A 19,139-nucleotide genomic window follows, 5' to 3' on the forward strand; every position below is an offset into this window, starting at 1 on the left:
TGATTAACTAAATTCCATGTTTTAATCATCACCATTAATTCGAGCATCAAATCATGTCATCCTGCTCCAATGACATAACATTTATAGTAAATTGTCCTAAAGGCATAACATTTACATGATACTCCCCAGAAAACATAACTTTTATAATAACTTTTTTATTAGAAGATCATTTACACACACACAAAGATATATTCAACTTAATAACGGTAACTTAAATAAATTCATCAGAAATAACCTTTTAATAATTGATTTCTAAGGTCCTTATCCAAATAGTTGGGTTTAATCTCCAATTATTTATTTAAGTCTCATCAAAACAATTGATTTTACTAATCAAACAATTAATGAAGTCCACATAGCTAACTTTAATAACCAAACAATTAATTAAGTTCTTGTTTAGACAGTTGATTTTAATAATCAAACAATTAATTAAGTCCTTTGTATGAACAGTAAAGGAAATGCCTTCTTCATCTTATTTTTTTCTCTTTTGTTTTCCTTTCATTTTTGTCTTTATATACTTAATTTCATCCCTCAATATTTGCTTAATTTTGAATTTATCTTCATAATTTATTTTAATTTACTTTCTATAAGGTTATCGCAGTCTCAAACAAATATCCTGACATTTGATTTATGCTTGATTTTACAACCGTTTAAATTTTTTATCTTATAATTAAGTAAAATTAATTTAAAAAACAAAGTTCTTAAACCCTCTCGAATCACAAATTTGACAAGTTACACCATCAAACCCGAGTTAATCTAATATGTCTTCGTCAATAGTAAAAAAAGGTTATCTTGATTTTTTCTAAAGTCAAATCATACTTTGTATCGGTTGTTTGGTTTGTTAGAGCAACTCTCATACAAGTTAATTTTAAATTCAAATTATATAAGAAATCAAGTCAAGAAATTTTAAAGTTAACCTATTATAACAATATTAAATAGTTTTATATGATCTGAATATTTTTTTACATTTAATTTTTTATTCAAATCGTAGCACAACACAATTATGAAAACGAGATGAATAAATTGAATTTTTACATTTAAAAAGGATATAATTCAATTTATTTTAATTTTTATATTATATTCATCATTTTTATCTTATTTCTTTCAAGTTACTTAAAAAACTAGTTTTAACATTATTTTTTTTAAAATTAAAAATTAACCTTTAATTTATTTTTGGATTATTTTAAATATTAAATTCTAAATAAAATCTAATTGTGGAACCTCAAAATTATTTTAGACATGATCTGAAAATTGAAAATCAAGAGCTTACAAACATGATGGAAGGGACCAAAGCACCTAGCTAAACTAACCTAATTTGAAAACGTCATCAACCCAAACCTACGTGGCATCCACTTGCTTGCTCACAACCCACCGTCAGCCGCCCAACAATCATTTAAAACAAAAACAAATAAAAATAAAAAAACGAAAAATTCCATCACTGCTTCCTGTCTTTTACCTAATTTGAAAAGAAAAGAAAAAAAATAAATCAAACGCCGTCAATTAACTTGACCCAAAATCGTCCCGTCAATCTCCTCTGCTTCCGCAATCCAGACTTCAATCACCTCTCTCTCTACTGTTTTTTAAAACTCTCCTTCTCTCTACTGTTAAACCAGTTTCAGTTGCTTGTAATAACTGCTTTTAAATAAAACTTAAGTATTAAATGAAAGATTCCGATTCATTTTTAGCTACTGACTCGCATACAGATAGTCACTTGCTCTCTCTCTTTCTTGTAATGACCTCTTCTTTTTAGGGTTTTCGTCTTAGTTATGGCTATGAGAGGCGTCGATTTCAAGTGGTTTGTCCTCATTAATCTTTCCTTCATGTTATCTTCATTTGTGTGTGTGTTGGTGCCCTTTTGTTTCAAGTGATTTTTGTGTTTTTGCTTGAAAATATTGGGTTTTGCAGGTACGATGGCTTCTTCTTGTCAATGCTAGCAACAAGTGCGTATCCTTGTTATTATGTATACATTTTTAGATTTTTGGCTTTCTCTTTTTAAGGGTTTTAATTTTCTTTCTTTGATTCTCAAGAAAGTTTGAATCTTTTCTATGCTGTTGCCTACACTTTTAAGTTCTTAATCTTCTTGCAGCTTTCTTTTGGTGATTAATTTAACATCAATCTTTTACTATCTTTTCTTGGTTTTATATCTTCACAATACCCTTTTGTTTGATTTCTAAGAGAAATTGTTTGTTCTTTCTTTAACAATGACACTCATAGAATCATTGTTGCTATCAATTGGAGGCGTTATCATATTTGTACATACCCATTGCACATATGGATAATGGTAGCTCTCCCTCTGCCTCTATCTTTATTCTAGTTCCAACAAATTATGTGAACATAACAGTTTCTTTTATATCTCATTTCTAATGTTTGTTGGTCAGGTTGATTACACTACCGTTTTTGTGTTTCGCTTGTTGATGTTTATAGATAATGGACTTGCTGCTGGAATGGGATTGTAAGGCCTGTTATCTTGTACACCTTGGCATCAATTCTTTCTTTCTTTTTATAATAATGGGCTCTTCTACTTTTGATGAGAATTCTGCGTTATGTACAAGTATTCTAGTTTTATTTTAAAGATTTTGGAGATGTTTTGAGAAAGAAATTTGCTGGAATAAAGATATTGGGTTTAACTCCCACATTATCTTTGTGCTCTTGAAAAAGTATTCTTTTTAGTAGTTTTTTAAATATTACATGCAATCAAGCAGCTGCAGATTTTGCTTGCTTTTTATTGGTTTAATCATGTTATCATACGAGTGAATTCTCTTAATAATGTAGGCATTTGCTGTTGAAAACTTGTTTTTTCCCTTTCATATAGTCAAATTGTATGGTTGGAGAATATCTTTTGCATCAGTTTATCACATGTTCTTTTACTGAAAGTTTGAAAAGGCACTTTGTAAGCTTAATCTTGCTGAATAAGTTCTTCTTCATCTATTTTACTTCCTTCAGGGATTTTGGGAGGCAGCAGAGATATGCCCGTTTTTGTGGAAGAATTGTTGTTCTTTCAATTCTCTCTCTACTGCTATATCCATTTCTTTGGGCTTGGACTATAATTGGCACACTCTGGTTCACGAGGGCTAGAGATTGTGTAAGCTCTTTATTTATATTCCTCAATTGGAAGCATTGTCATCTTGAGACAATCTTAATTCAGGAGGTGATGTATTTAATTTGTTGCAGTTACCAGAAGAAGGTCAGAAATGGGGTTTTCTTATATGGTTGCTTTTCAGCTACTGTGGACTGATTGGTATCGCTTGCATCTCTGTTGGAAAGGTTATCATAGTTCCTTGTGCTTCTATTTCTCTCCTTAACTTTACCTGCTATTGTTTATCCTAAGTAACCAAAACATTCTGCTCATCGATGCTTTCTTATGTTCACCTGCCCCTTCTTATCCTTGACCATTTTAATATTCTTTTCTAGTGGCGGGTACGAAGACAAGCACACCACTTACGTGCTCAGCAAGGCATTCCTATTTCAGAATACGGGGTGATGGTTCATGCATCTTAAGTACTAAAGTTTATTATTACTACTGTCATGGTTTCTTTTAATCACCCTGCTTATGCATCCAGGTATTGGTTGATTTGATCCGGGTGCCTGATTGGGCGTTTGAAGCTGCAGGTCAAGAAATGAGAGTAATGGGCCAAGATGCTGCTCCATATCAACCTGGACTCTATTTGACTCCCACTCAGGTAAGTGCCAGTCAATAGCTATGAATTATGATTGCCTATTTTCTTTTTTGATTGGGACAACATCATGCACATTCGTGTTTTCTATAACCTGAAAATACAGAACAGCAGGTTTCAAGTACATGTAGTAGATTTTTCTTGTAATTTGCCATGGAAGGTAGTCCAAATTATTATATCGCAGCATGGATTAGCCTTAATAGAGAAGAGCATGGGCTGGTATCCCAAGAAATGTTATTATAACTCTATTTTGTGTCTGCTTGCTCTCCATATATTCTGGAGGATGTCTAAGTCATTGCATTCTATTATTGGACTTAAGGCTCATATGATCATTGTCCATTCCAGTAACTCACAGTAATCTTTTTGATGAAATCTGGTCTTGTATCATTATTCTAAATTTATATAGCTTTTAGTTAGTTTATAATCTCTCTGGTTCTGTTGTCTTTTCATAGAGAGAAGCAGTGGAGGCGCTCATTCAAGAACTTCCAAAGTTCAGGCTCAAGGCTGTTCCAACTGACTGCAGTGAATGTCTCATCTGCCTCGAAGAGTTCTATGTAGGGAACGAGGTAAATATTTTGACTACTCTGCTTTCTATGTGCCAAAGTTTGCCCTAGAGAAGGTCTATTGCAGAAATAGTTGGAACTAGCCCTTCCATGCATTAAAAAACTGTTTTTATTTAGTTTTTCGATAGAACTTCTGGTATACCGTAGGTTTTTTACTACTCCAGAAGGAAAAAATGATGTGCTTCAATCCCAACGAATATATTCCAACTATTTTAGTTCAGAGCAATTTATTCACAAGACATTTGTCTGCATATTAGACCACCATAAAGATGATCATGAGGAAAATTATCACTTTTTTCATATTAATAGAAGGTTAGTGCTGGTAGTTAAACTCATGCCAACAATTTTGTTTCATGTTGTCTTTGTGTGATTGGGTTTGTTACATGTTAGAGTTGACAAATCACACTGGCCATCTGGCTTGAAGAAAATAAAAAACACTTTTGAATTACCAAAGTTCCTTACTAGTAATATTGCAGGTTCGTGGCCTACCTTGTGCACATAATTTCCATGTTGAATGTATTGATGAGTGGCTTCGACTGAATGTGAAATGTCCACGGTGTCGCTGCTCAGTCTTCCCTAATCTTGACCTTAGTGCCTTATCTAATCTCCGTGCTGATTCGGAAAGATCTCCTGCCACTGTAACAACCAACCGATATGTGAGAACTGTGCCTTCCAGCCACAGCTATCTGTTGAGAATGCAGGGTCTGCTGTGGCCTGTCCAATCTGGGAATGCTGGGGATCCCACTGATGCAGATATTGATGTGGAAGCTGCTGAGAATGGAAGTGCACACATGGCAACTGGGGAACGAACGGGTACGGAATCAGTTTCATCAGCTGGACATGCGCTTGGGGGTCAGTCCACCCAAACTCATCACTAGTCATTTTTTTTTTTTTGGATTTACAACATATTAACCCTGTGCCGAGAAAACCTAGGTTCCACTGAATCTCACTTTAATGAAAACGCCCTGGGCTGTTTTATATATAATACAGAGAAAAGCTAAATGATATTTGTTCATGCTCACTGTCTTAACTGCTGTGTTGCTACATGCTGTCACCAATTCATATGGGGAGTTCTGGACACAAAAATCCGTAATGATAACTGTTGCCTTTTTGTTAATGGGAATGGAGCTTGAATTTGCCTTGAAAAGTTGTATCTCTCTCTCTACCAGGTGAACGAAAAATTTCATTTTATTTGAGGCAAAAGTAATATTGCGTGGTCCTTACTGTATAAATATTCAAGTAAAGTTGCTGAGTTTAAGAGATCATAATAACATAATCATTCAAATGCCTTTTAATGATTTTTCCAGCCACTCACTTGATTTGAGTGCAGACAATTATGCGTTATGTATTTTGTTTGGACTTGTGAAGTCTCCCCATGCTTGGATTCGAACCAGAAAAGATTTGGGACCTATATCCCTTTGATCACAGCCTGCAATGTTGCTGCAACTCGCTATTTGCAAGCACTGGAATTGAAATTATTTTATGGCCATCAGTTTTCTGTATGCTTCTTTTGATGTCAAAGTCACGATTACCTCATCAAATTTGTTATCTCCACTTGTGTCTAAGGAATTACTGTTCACTGTGAAATTGGATGCTTTACCTTGCGAAAAGTTAATTATAATTTAGTCTTTGCAATTTATCGAAACAAATTAATTAATTCCTATAATATAAAAAATAATTAAATGGTTCTTTGATTAATGTTGATCATGCTTACTAACTTTTAAACTTTTTTTATATTTTTAAAATGAAAAATCAAAATGAATTGAAAAAAAAAAACATGAAATCGATGAAAATGATCAATTTATAAAGGTGACCTCATTAATTGGCCACCAGGTTTAGTGAGCAAATCACAAGACCTATTTCGAGGTCCTCATTCTATAAAAGAACAAGATGATCTTTCGAATCTCCAACGGGGAAAATTAATGGGGGAAAGCTCAATCTACTCAATAACATTGTTGATTGGAATCGATTTTTCTTTATTGTAATTAAATTCAATTATAATCTTTTTATGATTGCTAAATACTTTTTACTACAAATAACAAGGATGTAAAATTGATTATATATAAGATTAAAAAAAAAATACATTGTTTTTCTCATCTATATTTCTAAAATGACACATAACAAAATAAACTAAAATGAATGGTGGAATCAAGAGGATCAATCACTATAGCTCTAGATTTAATGGCACTATGAATTAGAATAGTAAAAAGATAAATTTGCCCCATAGCAACACAAAAAGTTTACTTGGATGTTAGGGCTAGTGATGTCTTTTTTCCTTTTTATGTATAATAAAAGTATTTAATTCCCTTTAAAATAAAAATAAAAAAGTGAACTGGGGTTTAGGGCTATTTTGGGTTTTCAATTATAAATGCAAAGAAAATTTTACTAAGATGTCCTTAGGGTGAATAAAACATCAACTTTCATCTTGAGTCATTGCCTGTTTGGGAGTGAGGTTGAACCTACTTTTCGGAAAATTTCAATTTTTTTTTCTTTGCTAAAATTGAGTGCGGTTTGTACTTTTTGAATCGTTTTGATGTGTGTGATATCAAAAATAATTTTTAAAAAATAAAAAAATATTATTGGCATGCTTTTCAGCACGAAAAGTTATTTGAAAAGCAACCGCTACCACACTCCCAAACACCCTCTAGTCATTTCATTTTATTTTATTTTTTGTAATTAATTGGGTTAAAAAGAAGATTGGTACTTTAATTTGTAATAAATATTATTAAAAAAAAAGTGATCAATGCATGTTTTGTATATGTTTGCGTGTGGGTTATGCCATGTTCTTCAAATGACATGTGTAGTATTGTTTGATGGTCAAATATTGGCTTTTATGATAGTGTTCAAATCATCTTGGTAGCCTCTTAATCACTAAGCCAGTTGTGTCATCAACAAATTTCTGGTTTGACATTAATGATATTTTTTTTTCTCTCCCCTCCTTAATTATCATGCTTGGCCCTTTAAATTTTCAAACCAACCCCTCGGTTTATTTTTTCTTAAAATTTGGTTCTTATTTTTTGCTAATTTTTTTGTGGCCCTTTTGTAAGGGTTTTTTTTTTCCCCCGATCTCATCATTTAATACCAATTTGTTATCGTTGTTTTTTCCGCTTGATTTTCATTCTTTTGGTTTTTAATTTTTTTTCTTGATTCTTTTGTGTAATTTTTATTGTTTTTTAATTTCATTGTTCAATCTAAATTTATGGTATATTTTTTTAATTTAGTCCTCATTATTTTAATTTTTTTATCCTTTTATTAAAGTAATTTTTCTTTTCAATTTCACCATTCAATAAAAATTTTGTAGTTGCCTTCTAATTTATTTTTTATTTTTTTTTTATTTTTATCCTTTATCCTTTATATTTTAATTTTAATTTTTGGTTTTGGATCCTTTTTTATAATTGAATTTTTTTTTTTTAATTTCATCCTTCAATGTTTGATTTTCTTTTTTTCATATATGGTGCTTCTGGTCTAATGACCCAAGTCATGAGTTTGAAAAGTTAATGCAGGTTTACATCTTTTTTTTTTTTTTTTTTACTTTTTTTATTTCATTTTTTACATTAGTTTTATTTTTAAAAAATAACTTTGTTGTTTTCTTCAATTTATTTTCTATTAGATTATTTCAATTTCATGACGTAAACCGTAGATTTAGCAAATCAACCTAGTTTGGCTCACTTTATATTACTTAGATTACATGTCAATCATGTTAACATGGGTTGATTTAGACTATTATTTGTTCTTTTTTTTTTTTTACCTAATTTTATATTTCCTAAGGTTTTTTTTTCATAATTTATTGTGATTATTTTTTTATATATTTAATTTTGGTCCATTTAATATTATTATTTATTATATTATTATCTAATTAAAATAAAATAGATATATTTAACCTAGTCAGGATATAACTCAAGTAATAAATTTTTTTTTTCTTGTTTGAAAATTTACTTGCAACACCTAAACATTAGTTTTCGTGAAAAAAATAACAAGGCCTTGTCTCTAATACTGAAATCAAGATTTAAAATAATTTTATAAGAATGAAGTTAGTCGAAGATACATGTCATTTCATTAAAAGGTTAATGATGAAACTTAAACTTATACTTGGATTAAAAATCTCTTTTATTTACTATTAAGGGCTCTAAGCGTCAAATATTATTGGTTTTACCATTTCACAATAAAGTCGGGGGGAATCTAAAAAATTATAGATAAACGAAAATAATAGCCCCTAAAATTTAAGAATAAATAAAAATAAAAATGGTAAAATTTGGCAGGCTGTACATTAAAATGGATCCAGTAGATCTTATACATGTAAGTAAATGTGAGATTTACTAGAGATTTATATAATTAGTAATTTTTAAATTTATAAAATTAATTAAAATATATATAAAATAGTTTGGATATTAATTAATAATAATAATAATAAATAAATAAATAAACCAAGAAACTCTGAATATTCTAGTGAGCCTCCTCTCACTTTCTTACAGGTTTATCCTCAACTATCCCCAACTATAAATTAGTTATCATCAAATTCCAACAGCAATTAATTCCCCAAAAACACCCTTGTCTCTCCCTCTCTCTCTCTCTCTCTCTCTCTCAAAGCACCTCAAAACCCTCAAGCATTAAGAGATGATAGTGGGAAATAATGTCTGTGGGATGGGGCAATCGATAACTACAGTGCCCCAGTTAAGACCCTTTTGTTGCATTGATTTCTCAGCCCACAAGTCTACCAATTTTAGCTTTCTTTTCGGTTGGGGCCGCTCTTCTGCTCTTCTCAACAACAACAGGAATTCTTCTTTTTCTCTAAATAAAACCACCCGCAAGAGCTCAAATTTGCACTGCTGTCGTTGCAATAATAGCAATAATACTTTGGAGTGGGACTGGAACAGATGGAACCGCCATTTTTCTGAGATTGAACAAGCTGAAAGTTTTGCTTCTGTTCTCAAGGTACCTCTTTTTAGCTTTTAATAGGTTTCTTTGGATGTTTTTGTGGCGGGTTCTTGTTGTTGTCTGCATAATTCCTGATTATGTTAAAGGGTCTAATTTGTTGTAGCTGAAAACACGAAGTTTATATTTTTAATTGTAACTAGTTTATTGCGATTTTTTTTTTGGCAGATAATCAGTTTGCCTAATTGCTCAATTTATTAAATATTGGTCTTTTATGATCGGTATTGGTTCTGTGCCTTTTTGTTTCTATGGATTTCATATGTCTAGCTTGGTCTTGAGGTGCTTTACTGTCCCATAGGTGGTACCAGTTCAATTTATTATCTTCTGCTGTATTATAGGAAACATGTCAATATAACAACTGGTTCAATTGCATGGAAAATGTGAACAGAAAGGTTGTATAGTTTGTCATTCTGTGTGGTTCCATTTTTTTGCGTGAGTGTTCGTCATCCAGAGAGATTTTCGTGATATAGTTCCTTTTGCTTTATTCAGTCAGGAAGCAAAAAAGTTTTTTCAAATACGAGGGAATAATCTTTCCTAGGAAAGCAAAACCTTTTTGTTTCAGAAAAGTGTGCTATTTTCATGCGATTGAGATGTGCTGCATGTATGCGGAGGTGGCTACTTCTTCCATACTTCTGTTTCTTGGAAGAAAAGAGATGGGGGGTATATATGAGAGTTATTGTATAGCATGACTGTTTTGAGTATCAAGGACATGAGGGATATAGCAGAATCAGAAAATGGTTTTTATTTATTTATTGCTATGCTAGTATTAAGACTTATATTATGTATTGTGTATTTTTAGAACAATGTGTTTTGGTATACCCATCAGGTAATTGACTTTGCCAAAAAACATGTTGATTGCCAATCAACTTTTGAAAATTAGAGAACTGGTTTTCCTCTATAATGAAGTAAGCTTACATGCTTGATGACTGATAAATTATAACTGCACATTAAGCATATATGTCTGTGGTAATGGTCTCAATTAATTTGGATCCATCCAGTTTCAGTTTTAGCTGCTTAGATATTGAAGCAAGAAGTTCTAGCATATCCATATTGCTTGTTCTTTTGTATTAATTGAATGCCTTCTTTTCAGTTTCAACTGGAGGATGCAATTGAAAATGAAGACTTTCAAGAGGCTGCAAAGCTGAAAATAGCCATTGCTGAAGCTACTTCAAAGGATAATATAGCCCATATAATGTCTGAATTGAAGGTTTGAATTCTATATGGGGCCTTAGAACTGTGTTCATAGAACTTTATACAGTCCCTTGAAGTATGGGCTTGCATGCGTAACATTCAGTTTTTAATAATAAGTGTCTGTTATCTGCAGAATGCAGTAGAGGAAGAACGATACCACGATGCTTCAAAATTGTGTAAATATACAGGAAGTGGATTGGTAATTACCTTAGCATCAATTATCTATTGTCCAGTCATATTTTTACGGTTTCAGGTCACCTGCTTTACATTTTCTAGTGAAATTGAGAATTGACATTTCTTGGCCTGGATGAACAATAAATATAGTGAACAGAGCATCGCACTTTTAGACAAGAATTAGAAATGTTTTTTTTTTTGTTGCACCCCCATTATTTAACTAAAAAGGGGATAAACTTGTTTAAGTTGTTCCTTTTGGAGGCATGACTTCCTGTGATTTTATTTTTAAAGCCTTCAACTACAAGTGAGGACCAAGTGCTTTTCATTATGGAGCTCTTAGATTTTGTCTCCTGACTTGTACATTGCCTCTTTGGTTTCATATTTCTTTTACCTTTGTGAGTTGGTTTGGATTGTAAATTTAGCCTATCCAATTAGATCATGTATTGTTTAATGTAGGTAGCAACCAACAAACTTAGATCTCAGAATTTCTTGATTCTTCTCATATTTTCTTTCTTGCAATGTCAATTTAAATTTTCTGCTCTGAGTGAACAGGTAGGTTGGTGGGTGGGCTACTCATCGGATTCTGATGATCCCTTTGGCAGACTGATTCGCATAACACCTGGCGTGGGCAGATTTGTTGGCCGGAGTTATACTCCAAGGTAAGGATATTTGTCATCCTGATTAATGTTTGATGCACTGGAGCTTGTTGGTAAAATATCATTTTCTGCAGGCAGTTGGTCAATTCATCTCTTGGAACTCCGTTATTTGAGATTTTTGTGGTCAAAGATGCTGAGGAAAAGTATGCTATGCAAGTGAGCTACAATTTCTCCTTTTAGATTGTTCCTCATTTAAACACTAACCACAGATCAAATTCATGAGCTTGTTGACTTAAAATTATGCATTACCAATGTGGAGAGTCATGGGATTTTTTGGATGATGCTGACTTTATTTACGTGCTCATACTGATTCACCTGTAAGGGAAGACATTACACATGCCCAGAATTCAGAACTACAATATGAATGTGCTGTGAGGCATATGTCAAGTGGTTATGCTTGAAATTTACCGTGGTAATTAAGTTCAGAAAATTCTGTAATCTAGTGTTGATTACAGAATGAGTCTTTATGGTGTGTGGGCTTGTAAACAGTCTGCATGTGGCAGATTACTGTGTAGTCCTTAGGATCTGTAATGATATGCTCTTGATCAGGGCCGATCAATTCTCTGTTGAGCTAATCTCTTTACTCTTATTTTGCTTGTGAACTCCAAAGAGCTGGCAATTACAGCTCTAGATGGCCAGGAGGATTATAGCCATTAAGTGAAGTTTTTTCCTTTGGTTTATGATTATTGGCCTGCTAATATGTAACTGAATTTAGGAGCACAGCTCTAAAGTTTATTGATATGCGCCATCCTGTGTTGATGCTGGGCATGGAGAAATTTATGATGATCGTCAACTAGAAGAAAATTATCAATTGTTGTTCTTTATTTTTCCTTTCATTTTGTTGTTTATGTTAGTATGTATATACATAGACTTTGATGTTTCATGCATGAATGCATCTTGTGCATATATTTGTCCAAAATACACTCTGTTGTGAGGAAAACAATTTTCAAGAAGGACCTTATTATAGGTGCAGATGTTTTGACAAGTTCTGAGGATTTTCAACAAGAAAGATCTTATATGGGTGAAGATGTCTTGAGATGTAGTTTTCGTTCAAACAATCTTTGTTCTCGTAGTCATGTGGCTTATCCTATGTGGAGAATATCTCCTCTTGGATCTCAGTTCTCTTTAAGATTTTCTTATGAAATATCCCATTGTCCAACTTTGTGTTCATTGACAGGTAGTATGTCTGCAACGAACTAAAGGAAGTGCAACAAACTCTACGAGTTCACGATCTAAATCTACACAGGTTCCATCCATTTCTGAAGATAAGAATGCATCTGTAGTGGATGTTCAGGAAAATGGCATTAAGAAAGAGAGGAGTGAGGAGAAGAGCATAAATATTGAGGAAGCAACTGAGGAAGGGATAAAAAGTGTGATAAATTTTCTCAAAGATAAGATTCCTGGGTTAAAAGTAAACGTTGTGAACATTAACACTACAGAGGAAGTGATGGAGGATAGTGATTCTGTGAAGCAGTTGATGCAAGAAGATGATGACAAGACAGGGTCTAGTGAGAATTCGGAAGAACATGCCAGTGATCTAGAAGAGATTCAGCCTGATGAGGTTGCTTTGGAAGGCAGTAGTGATTCCTCAGAAGATGGAAAAGATTTAGATATGAAGCTTTTTATTGGAGGGGTTGTACATAACAATGAAGATACTCCAAGCAAGGATGAGTATGTGCGTCTTCCAGCTGAAATTAAAGATATGGAGAGAGATTCTTTTGTACTACATGTTCAAAGAAGTCTAGATTCTAGCAGTAAAGAAAGTAAAGCATCCAAGGTGAAAGTGGCAGCTATCACAGCTAAAGGTATTTCTGAGCTTATGCCTTCAGATGTTGCAAAGGCATTTTGGGGTGCAGACAAAGTTTCTTCAAAGGTGAGATCAATGCAATAGATTCAGGTTTTGATCTTTAGACAGTTTTCATAATCCATTTACATTACATCTCCCAATTGTTATTATATAACTCAATCTTGATATAAATAGGATTATTGGTTTCTATGGGGTACTGGACAATATTTTTCATCAGGCTTCCTCTTCAATCCTTTGGGGAAAAAACCATTGCAATGTTACTGTAAAAATTTGGTACTTGTAACTTTTAGATGCCTGTTTTCCCAACCATTCAAAAAGATATATGCTAGATTTTGCCTCACCCCTCCCCATGGTTATGTAAGATGCCGTGTCTAAACAAATTTTTTAATGTCTTGTGTGCCACATTGGAAACTTCCATTCATTTGTATTGAATATTTTGACAAGCCCTGACAATTTTTTTCAGGGACCTAAGTTGAACCTGACACAAACTGTAAGGACAAATCTGCCTGTTATCCTTTTTTAGGAGAAAAACACCCTGTTCAAGTTAGTGGACTATTGATTTTTATTTACATTTTGCAATAGCGCCAGAAGAAAACCTCTCCTTTTCCATAAATTTACATGAAAAACTTTACTGTGACAATGGTCACATTTTTTACTTATTGTTTCTGCATCAGAATTGTCATTCCGAATATTTTTTGCTTTTCTTTTTTCCTTAATGCTGAACGTGGATGCTATTGTCTTGGGTTAAATTCCTACCTAGTTGATAATATAGGCATACTAACTTTTTGAACATCTCTGATCTTAACTGTAGACAATCTACTTGATTACATTGCTGTATTTTGTTTGACAAATGGTAGATCATTTTTTTTTTCTTAGGTTTCAAGAAATGTGCGTGAAATCATGAAACTTGCTGTTAGTCAGGCACAGAAGCAAAGCAGTTTATCTGAGTATACAACTTTCAGTAGAGTTACAACTTCTAATAGCAGTTTAGATCCATTTGACGGTGACTTGCTTAACACATGGTTTTCTATTTTTTTATTTAAGCAAAAAGAGATGTATATTATTATGCCATAATCTTATGGTTGAATCGTAGGCCTATATGTTGGTGCATTTGGGCCTTATGGGACTGAGATAGTACAATTGAGGCGTAAATATGGTCATTGGAATATTGAGGATGACCAATCCTCAGATGTGGAGTTCTTTGAGTATGTTGAGGCTGTGAAGCTAACTGGGGATCTTAATGTCCCTGCTGGCCAGGTTCGCAATTTTATTGTTTCTTGAAGTTAATACCCATCACATATGGCAGTAATGTAAAATTTTATACTAACTAATTCTCCAACTACAAAGTTTAGGTGACATTTCGTGCCAGAATTGGGAAAGGAAGTCGCAATTCCAACCGTGGGAAGTATCCAGATGAACTGGGAGTGGTATGTAGCTAGGTCTAGACCATATTTTTTATCTTTGTTGCTGTTCTCCTTTCCATTGCATTTTTTTTCTTCTCTGACAATTCTTTAAACTCAGTGTTATGGACCTTTTGATAATCATGAAAGAAAAAAAAGGACCTTTTTTTTTATATGAATGTTGAAACAAGCAGTTCCTTGGAAGAGAACTGTTTATAGAAATAGGAACAATTATAGGCTCGGAATTTGTGAATGATGCTCACATTATTTGTCATATCACAAACTTAGCCAGGAAAGTTAAAAGTTTCTGCAATTGTTTGTGAAATTCTATCCAGGTGGCAAGTTACAAAGGTCAAGGAAGAATAGCAGAATTTGGCTTCAAAAATCCACATTGGGTTGATGGTGAATTTCTTCAACTTAATGGCCGGGTAACAAAAGTTCTTTTCAAGATATTTGCTAACATTTCATCTTGAAGTTGCTTGCAGTTTTTCTTAATCCCTCTCCATTACTTCATTCAGGGCATCGGACCATACGTCAAAGGGGCAGATCTGGGTTTCCTTTATGTTGTTCCAGAACAAAGTTTCCTCGTGCTGTTTAACCGGTTGAAGCTACCAGACTAAACCACATTTGTTGTCATCTGTCAAATGTGTCTGAAGGGAGAGTTCCTGTGTAAGCTACGTGTGAGAAATGGAGTTTTTTCCCCCATTGCTAAGCCCTAAGATTTGAACATATAGTTTTTAAAATCTCTCGTGAGGGGCAGTTTTCGCTGTTTGCCTTTCACATATAAATTATTCTCCTTTTTTCTGTATCTTTGAGGTGTATATTGCTTTTTTACTATCAATGAAGAAAGGGACAAATACTTTTGAAGAGTTGGTATGGTGATCCAGGTGTCCAGCTCTCTTTGCCCTACCAGACAATAATGCAACCCTTTAAAAGGGATTTCTTTATGGCAATTCCAAGGACATTGTAATCTTTTCAAAGGGTTGGTATGCTTGATGCACGTAGGCTCAAGCATGCTGTGAAAGTATCAAAGAATTGTTAATGGAGAGAGCATTGATCCAATGAAGAGTCGCTGATGAAGCCATCAGCATCACTGCGCATTTCCCAAGACGTCAATTTTCAATGGAAGGAAGGCATTGAGATTTCTCATCGTATCAAAAGTTAAAAAGCAAACAATGATGCCGGTTTTCTTTTGTTATTCTAGGTATTAAAGTAGACTCCTTGTAAAGAAAAAGGTGTGACTAATGCTCATAATTTAGAGAGAGAGATTTGATGCTTTTCTTGTGGCTTTTGGAGTATATTCTCATGAACCAATTGGTTTATTGATTGTACCAAGAAATGTGTTAAAGCGAAAATTGTTTGATTTGAATTTAATTGATAAATAAATTGATTTCAAGAAATAAAATTTTAATAATTTTATTTTTATATTATTTTCATTATCCTCATTTTATTTTTTAAAGATCTTTTAAAAAAAAATTAGCAGAATAGATATTTTAGAAACGATAATTTTAATATTAAATTTCTCTTATTTGGAATTGTAAATAAGAGGAGTTGATTTTTAATTTATTTTTAGAAATTAAATTTCATTTAAAATTTAATTTTAAACCTTATAAAATGAATTCAATTTAAAAAAATCCAAATATTATGTATAAATTTCTTCTCACGATTGTTTTTGTACGCGTACAGTTACTGGGGGCGTGACAAGCAAGTAAGTGTAATAAAATATAAAAGACAAAAAAAAAAAAAAAGCGAGAAGTGATGCCTTCAGCCGAAGGAAAGCCCACTCTCAAAGAAATGCTGAAGAACATTCCTTTTGTCCCCTACATAAAAGTTTTCATTGAAAGCCCTCAACCAAATTTAATATTATAGTATTAAATTCAATTCTATACCTTATTTAAATTTAATTAATAATTTATTATATTTTTATGTTTAAAATAAAATATTAAACTATATAATTAAGTTTAATTATTTTATTTGAAATTCCAATAAAAATAAATTGAAATAGCAATCGTTTTGTTAGAAGGACCCTTATAAATTGAATCAGCACTCTTGAATTTTCTTGCGGTATCAAAGAAAAGTAAATATAATGATATGAAGATGTTTCCACATATTATAGAAAAAAGTATAATAATATTTGAGAGAAAGAGTTTCTAAAAATATGTATGTAAATATATGGAGAATGAAAAAAGTGTGAATCATTTACTTAAATAATTTATTAGGTATTTTAATCATTAATAATAGATAAATATTTTTTATACATACATTAATGAAAAATAAATATTTCTTACACGAACATTAATGAGATTGAGAGGTGATAAATCATCAAAGATTTGTTTATGCATTTAAAAGTATAGGGAAAGTAGGACCCAAAATATTAAAATATCTTGAGAGATTCTTTTTATTTTACTCAATAAATCTTATGTGTATTAATTTTTATTTTGAATTGATTTTAATAAATAAATTCATTAAATACAACCAAGTAAATAATTCATATTACGATATTAAATATCTTGATTTGTTTTTGTCATTCAGTTTTTCTAATGTTGTTTTTGTTTAAGAAAAATGTTATAAAGCCAAAAATGGATTTTTTGAGGTGTCTTTTCTCTCTCTTTTTTTTTTTTATTAAACTTGACTATTTTTCATATATTTTTTTTCCTCGTAATGTGAAAAATATAGTTTCAAAGAAAATTCATTTATTAAACTTTATAAAGTCTATGGACATATTCACAGGTTTTGCTAGTTGATATAATTTTCAGATTTGATGAGTTTAATCTTTTTTTTAATTATTTTTTTTCAACATTTCATTATTGGGTTGATATTTGATTTTGTGATAGTTTATTTTTGTTATCATATAGATAAATAAAAAATAATTTTGAAAATAATAAATTATAATCTCACTAAAGTCCATAACCCGGTTCATAGGTTTGGTGTGGGTGTTTGGGAGTGTGGTAGAAGTTGCTTTTCAAATAGCTTTTCGTGCTGAAAAGCATGCCAATAATATTTTTTTTTTATTTTTTAAAAATTATTTTTGATATCAGCACATCAAAGCGATCCAAAAAGTACAAACCGCACTCAATTTTAGCGAAAAAAAAAATTTAAAATTTTTCGAAAAGCAGGTTCAACCGCAGTGCCAAACAGACACTAGTCCAAGTTATCCCAGTTTATAAGTTTGACAAGTTCATCCACTGGTCGAATATGTTTTTTTTTTTATCCTTTAATTGTTTTTATTTTTTCTTTCTTAATTTTATCCTTTAATATTGAAATGATTAAGAAATAAACTGCACGATTTATTTTTGGTTGGGTTTTATAAAGTTATTATTGTCTTAAATAAGTTTTTATTTTTAGTTTAGTGCTCAATTTTGTGGACTTGTATTTTTATCATATAATTAAAAAAAATAGTTTATAAAAAAGTTATTAAACTCAATAGAATTCGTGACACAAGTCGTTGGAAGACTAAAATCAATTTAATTTGTCATTATCACAATAATTTTTTTAAAAAACAATTATTATTTTGAAGTTTTTTTTTTAAATTCAAGTCATGTTTTTTTTCAAGATTGTATTTAAACTCATAAAATTAATCAATTTAATTTTAATTAACTCCATAAACTTGAGTTAGAAAAAAAAATATCTAATTTTAATATTAACCCATTAAATAAGATTTAATTACACAATCAAGGAATTTTCTCACTCTTTTTTTTTTTTTTTTTTAAATTAGGCTGACGTACTGGTGTGTATAATAAATAAATTATGTCTCCCTGTCCACGTGGAATCGTCGTGTGCGATATCTTACGTGGAATCTCAGTCTCTTATGTTTTATGTTTTATTTTACTATACTATATGCCTCGCAATACGTGAACAAAGCTCTTCTCTTCATAAAACGCCACGTGTACACGGTCCCTGCAAAAGCAAAAACACAAACTTCTCTCCCATTTTAAAGCCTCCTCCTTTTCAAACTTTCTTTAGGCAAACCTGAAAACAAATCCCCTTACTATGGACCTTGTCTCCAATGATCCTCCAATTAATGTTTTTTCTCATTTAAGTCCTCAAAGACTAAAGAATTCTCTATTAAATCTTCATCTAAAAATATTCACCTATTTTTAAAATAAGAGAGTCAATTTCCCTATAAAATAATAATACTAATCTTGTTAGAAATTGATATTTATTAATATTATTGAATTCTTTCTTTATACAAAATTATTTATTAAAGCAATTGAGAATCCTCTGTCTATTAAAAAAGATTTTTTGCAAATACTTGACTCCCGCATCAAGCTACAATGCACTATCCCTTCCCTCCAAGCTATCACTTAACTTGGTTTTCTACATCAAGCTACCATCCATTTTAATTAAAAAGAATTGATCAGATTACAAGAATTAAATAATTAATCTATTATTCAATCATGTAAACCTTATTAACAAAAATAAATAAATTAAGTTGTTGTTAAATGATAATACTAATTTTGTTAGAACTTGATAATTAGGGGTGATTATTTTCAATTCAGTTTGGTTTTTATAAAAAAAAAATAACAAAACCAAATTTAAAAAAAAAAAACTGAAACCGGTTCAAATCAACCGTTTCAATTCGGTTTGGTTCAGTTTCAAAAACCAGTTCAAAATGGTTTTGCTTGGTTTTTTCTCGGTTTAGCTCAATTTTTTTAGTTTTGCTTGATTTTTTTTCTAGTTTTTTTCGGTTTGGATTCGGTTCGGTTTTTTCAGTTTCTGACTTATAAAACCAAAACCGAATTGAA

General features: G+C 31.6%; 2 protein-coding genes across 4 annotated transcripts; both read left to right on the forward strand.

Annotated features, from left to right (window-relative positions):
- Positions 1-1,462: 1,462 nt before the first annotated feature.
- LOC118044681 (E3 ubiquitin-protein ligase SIS3) lies at positions 1,463-5,351 on the forward strand. The gene is made up of 10 exons (XM_035053102.2): positions 1,463-1,792; positions 1,903-1,941; positions 2,212-2,278; positions 2,376-2,449; positions 2,941-3,079; positions 3,169-3,261; positions 3,409-3,474; positions 3,558-3,677; positions 4,124-4,237; positions 4,711-5,351. The coding sequence occupies exons 1-10, from the start codon at positions 1,764-1,766 to the stop codon at positions 5,110-5,112; spliced, it is 1,143 nt and encodes a 380-aa protein (XP_034908993.1). The 5' UTR covers positions 1,463-1,763; the 3' UTR covers positions 5,113-5,351.
- Positions 5,352-8,752: 3,401 nt separating this feature from the next.
- Positions 8,753-15,674, forward strand: LOC118044677 (protein EXECUTER 2, chloroplastic). Of its 3 annotated transcripts, XM_035053097.2 has the most exons (11): positions 8,755-9,166; positions 10,257-10,373; positions 10,491-10,556; positions 11,084-11,190; positions 11,262-11,343; positions 12,365-13,060; positions 13,871-13,997; positions 14,088-14,251; positions 14,347-14,421; positions 14,730-14,822; positions 14,913-15,674. In XM_035053097.2, exons 1-11 carry the CDS (start codon positions 8,849-8,851, stop codon positions 15,012-15,014), a joined length of 1,947 nt encoding a protein of 648 aa, XP_034908988.1. In that variant the 5' UTR covers positions 8,755-8,848; the 3' UTR covers positions 15,015-15,674. The 3 variants fall into 3 exon arrangements, with proteins under 3 accessions (XP_073259757.1, XP_034908989.1, XP_034908988.1); XM_073403656.1 differs by lacking the exon at positions 14,913-15,674 and having other exon boundaries at positions 8,753-9,166; positions 14,347-14,433; XM_035053098.2 differs by lacking the exons at positions 13,871-13,997; positions 14,088-14,251; positions 14,347-14,421 and having other exon boundaries at positions 8,754-9,166.
- Positions 15,675-19,139: the final 3,465 nt, after the last annotated feature.

Source organism: Populus alba, chromosome 12, assembly GCF_005239225.2.
Source record: "Populus alba chromosome 12, ASM523922v2, whole genome shotgun sequence".
NCBI classification, from domain to species: domain Eukaryota; kingdom Viridiplantae; phylum Streptophyta; class Magnoliopsida; order Malpighiales; family Salicaceae; genus Populus; species Populus alba.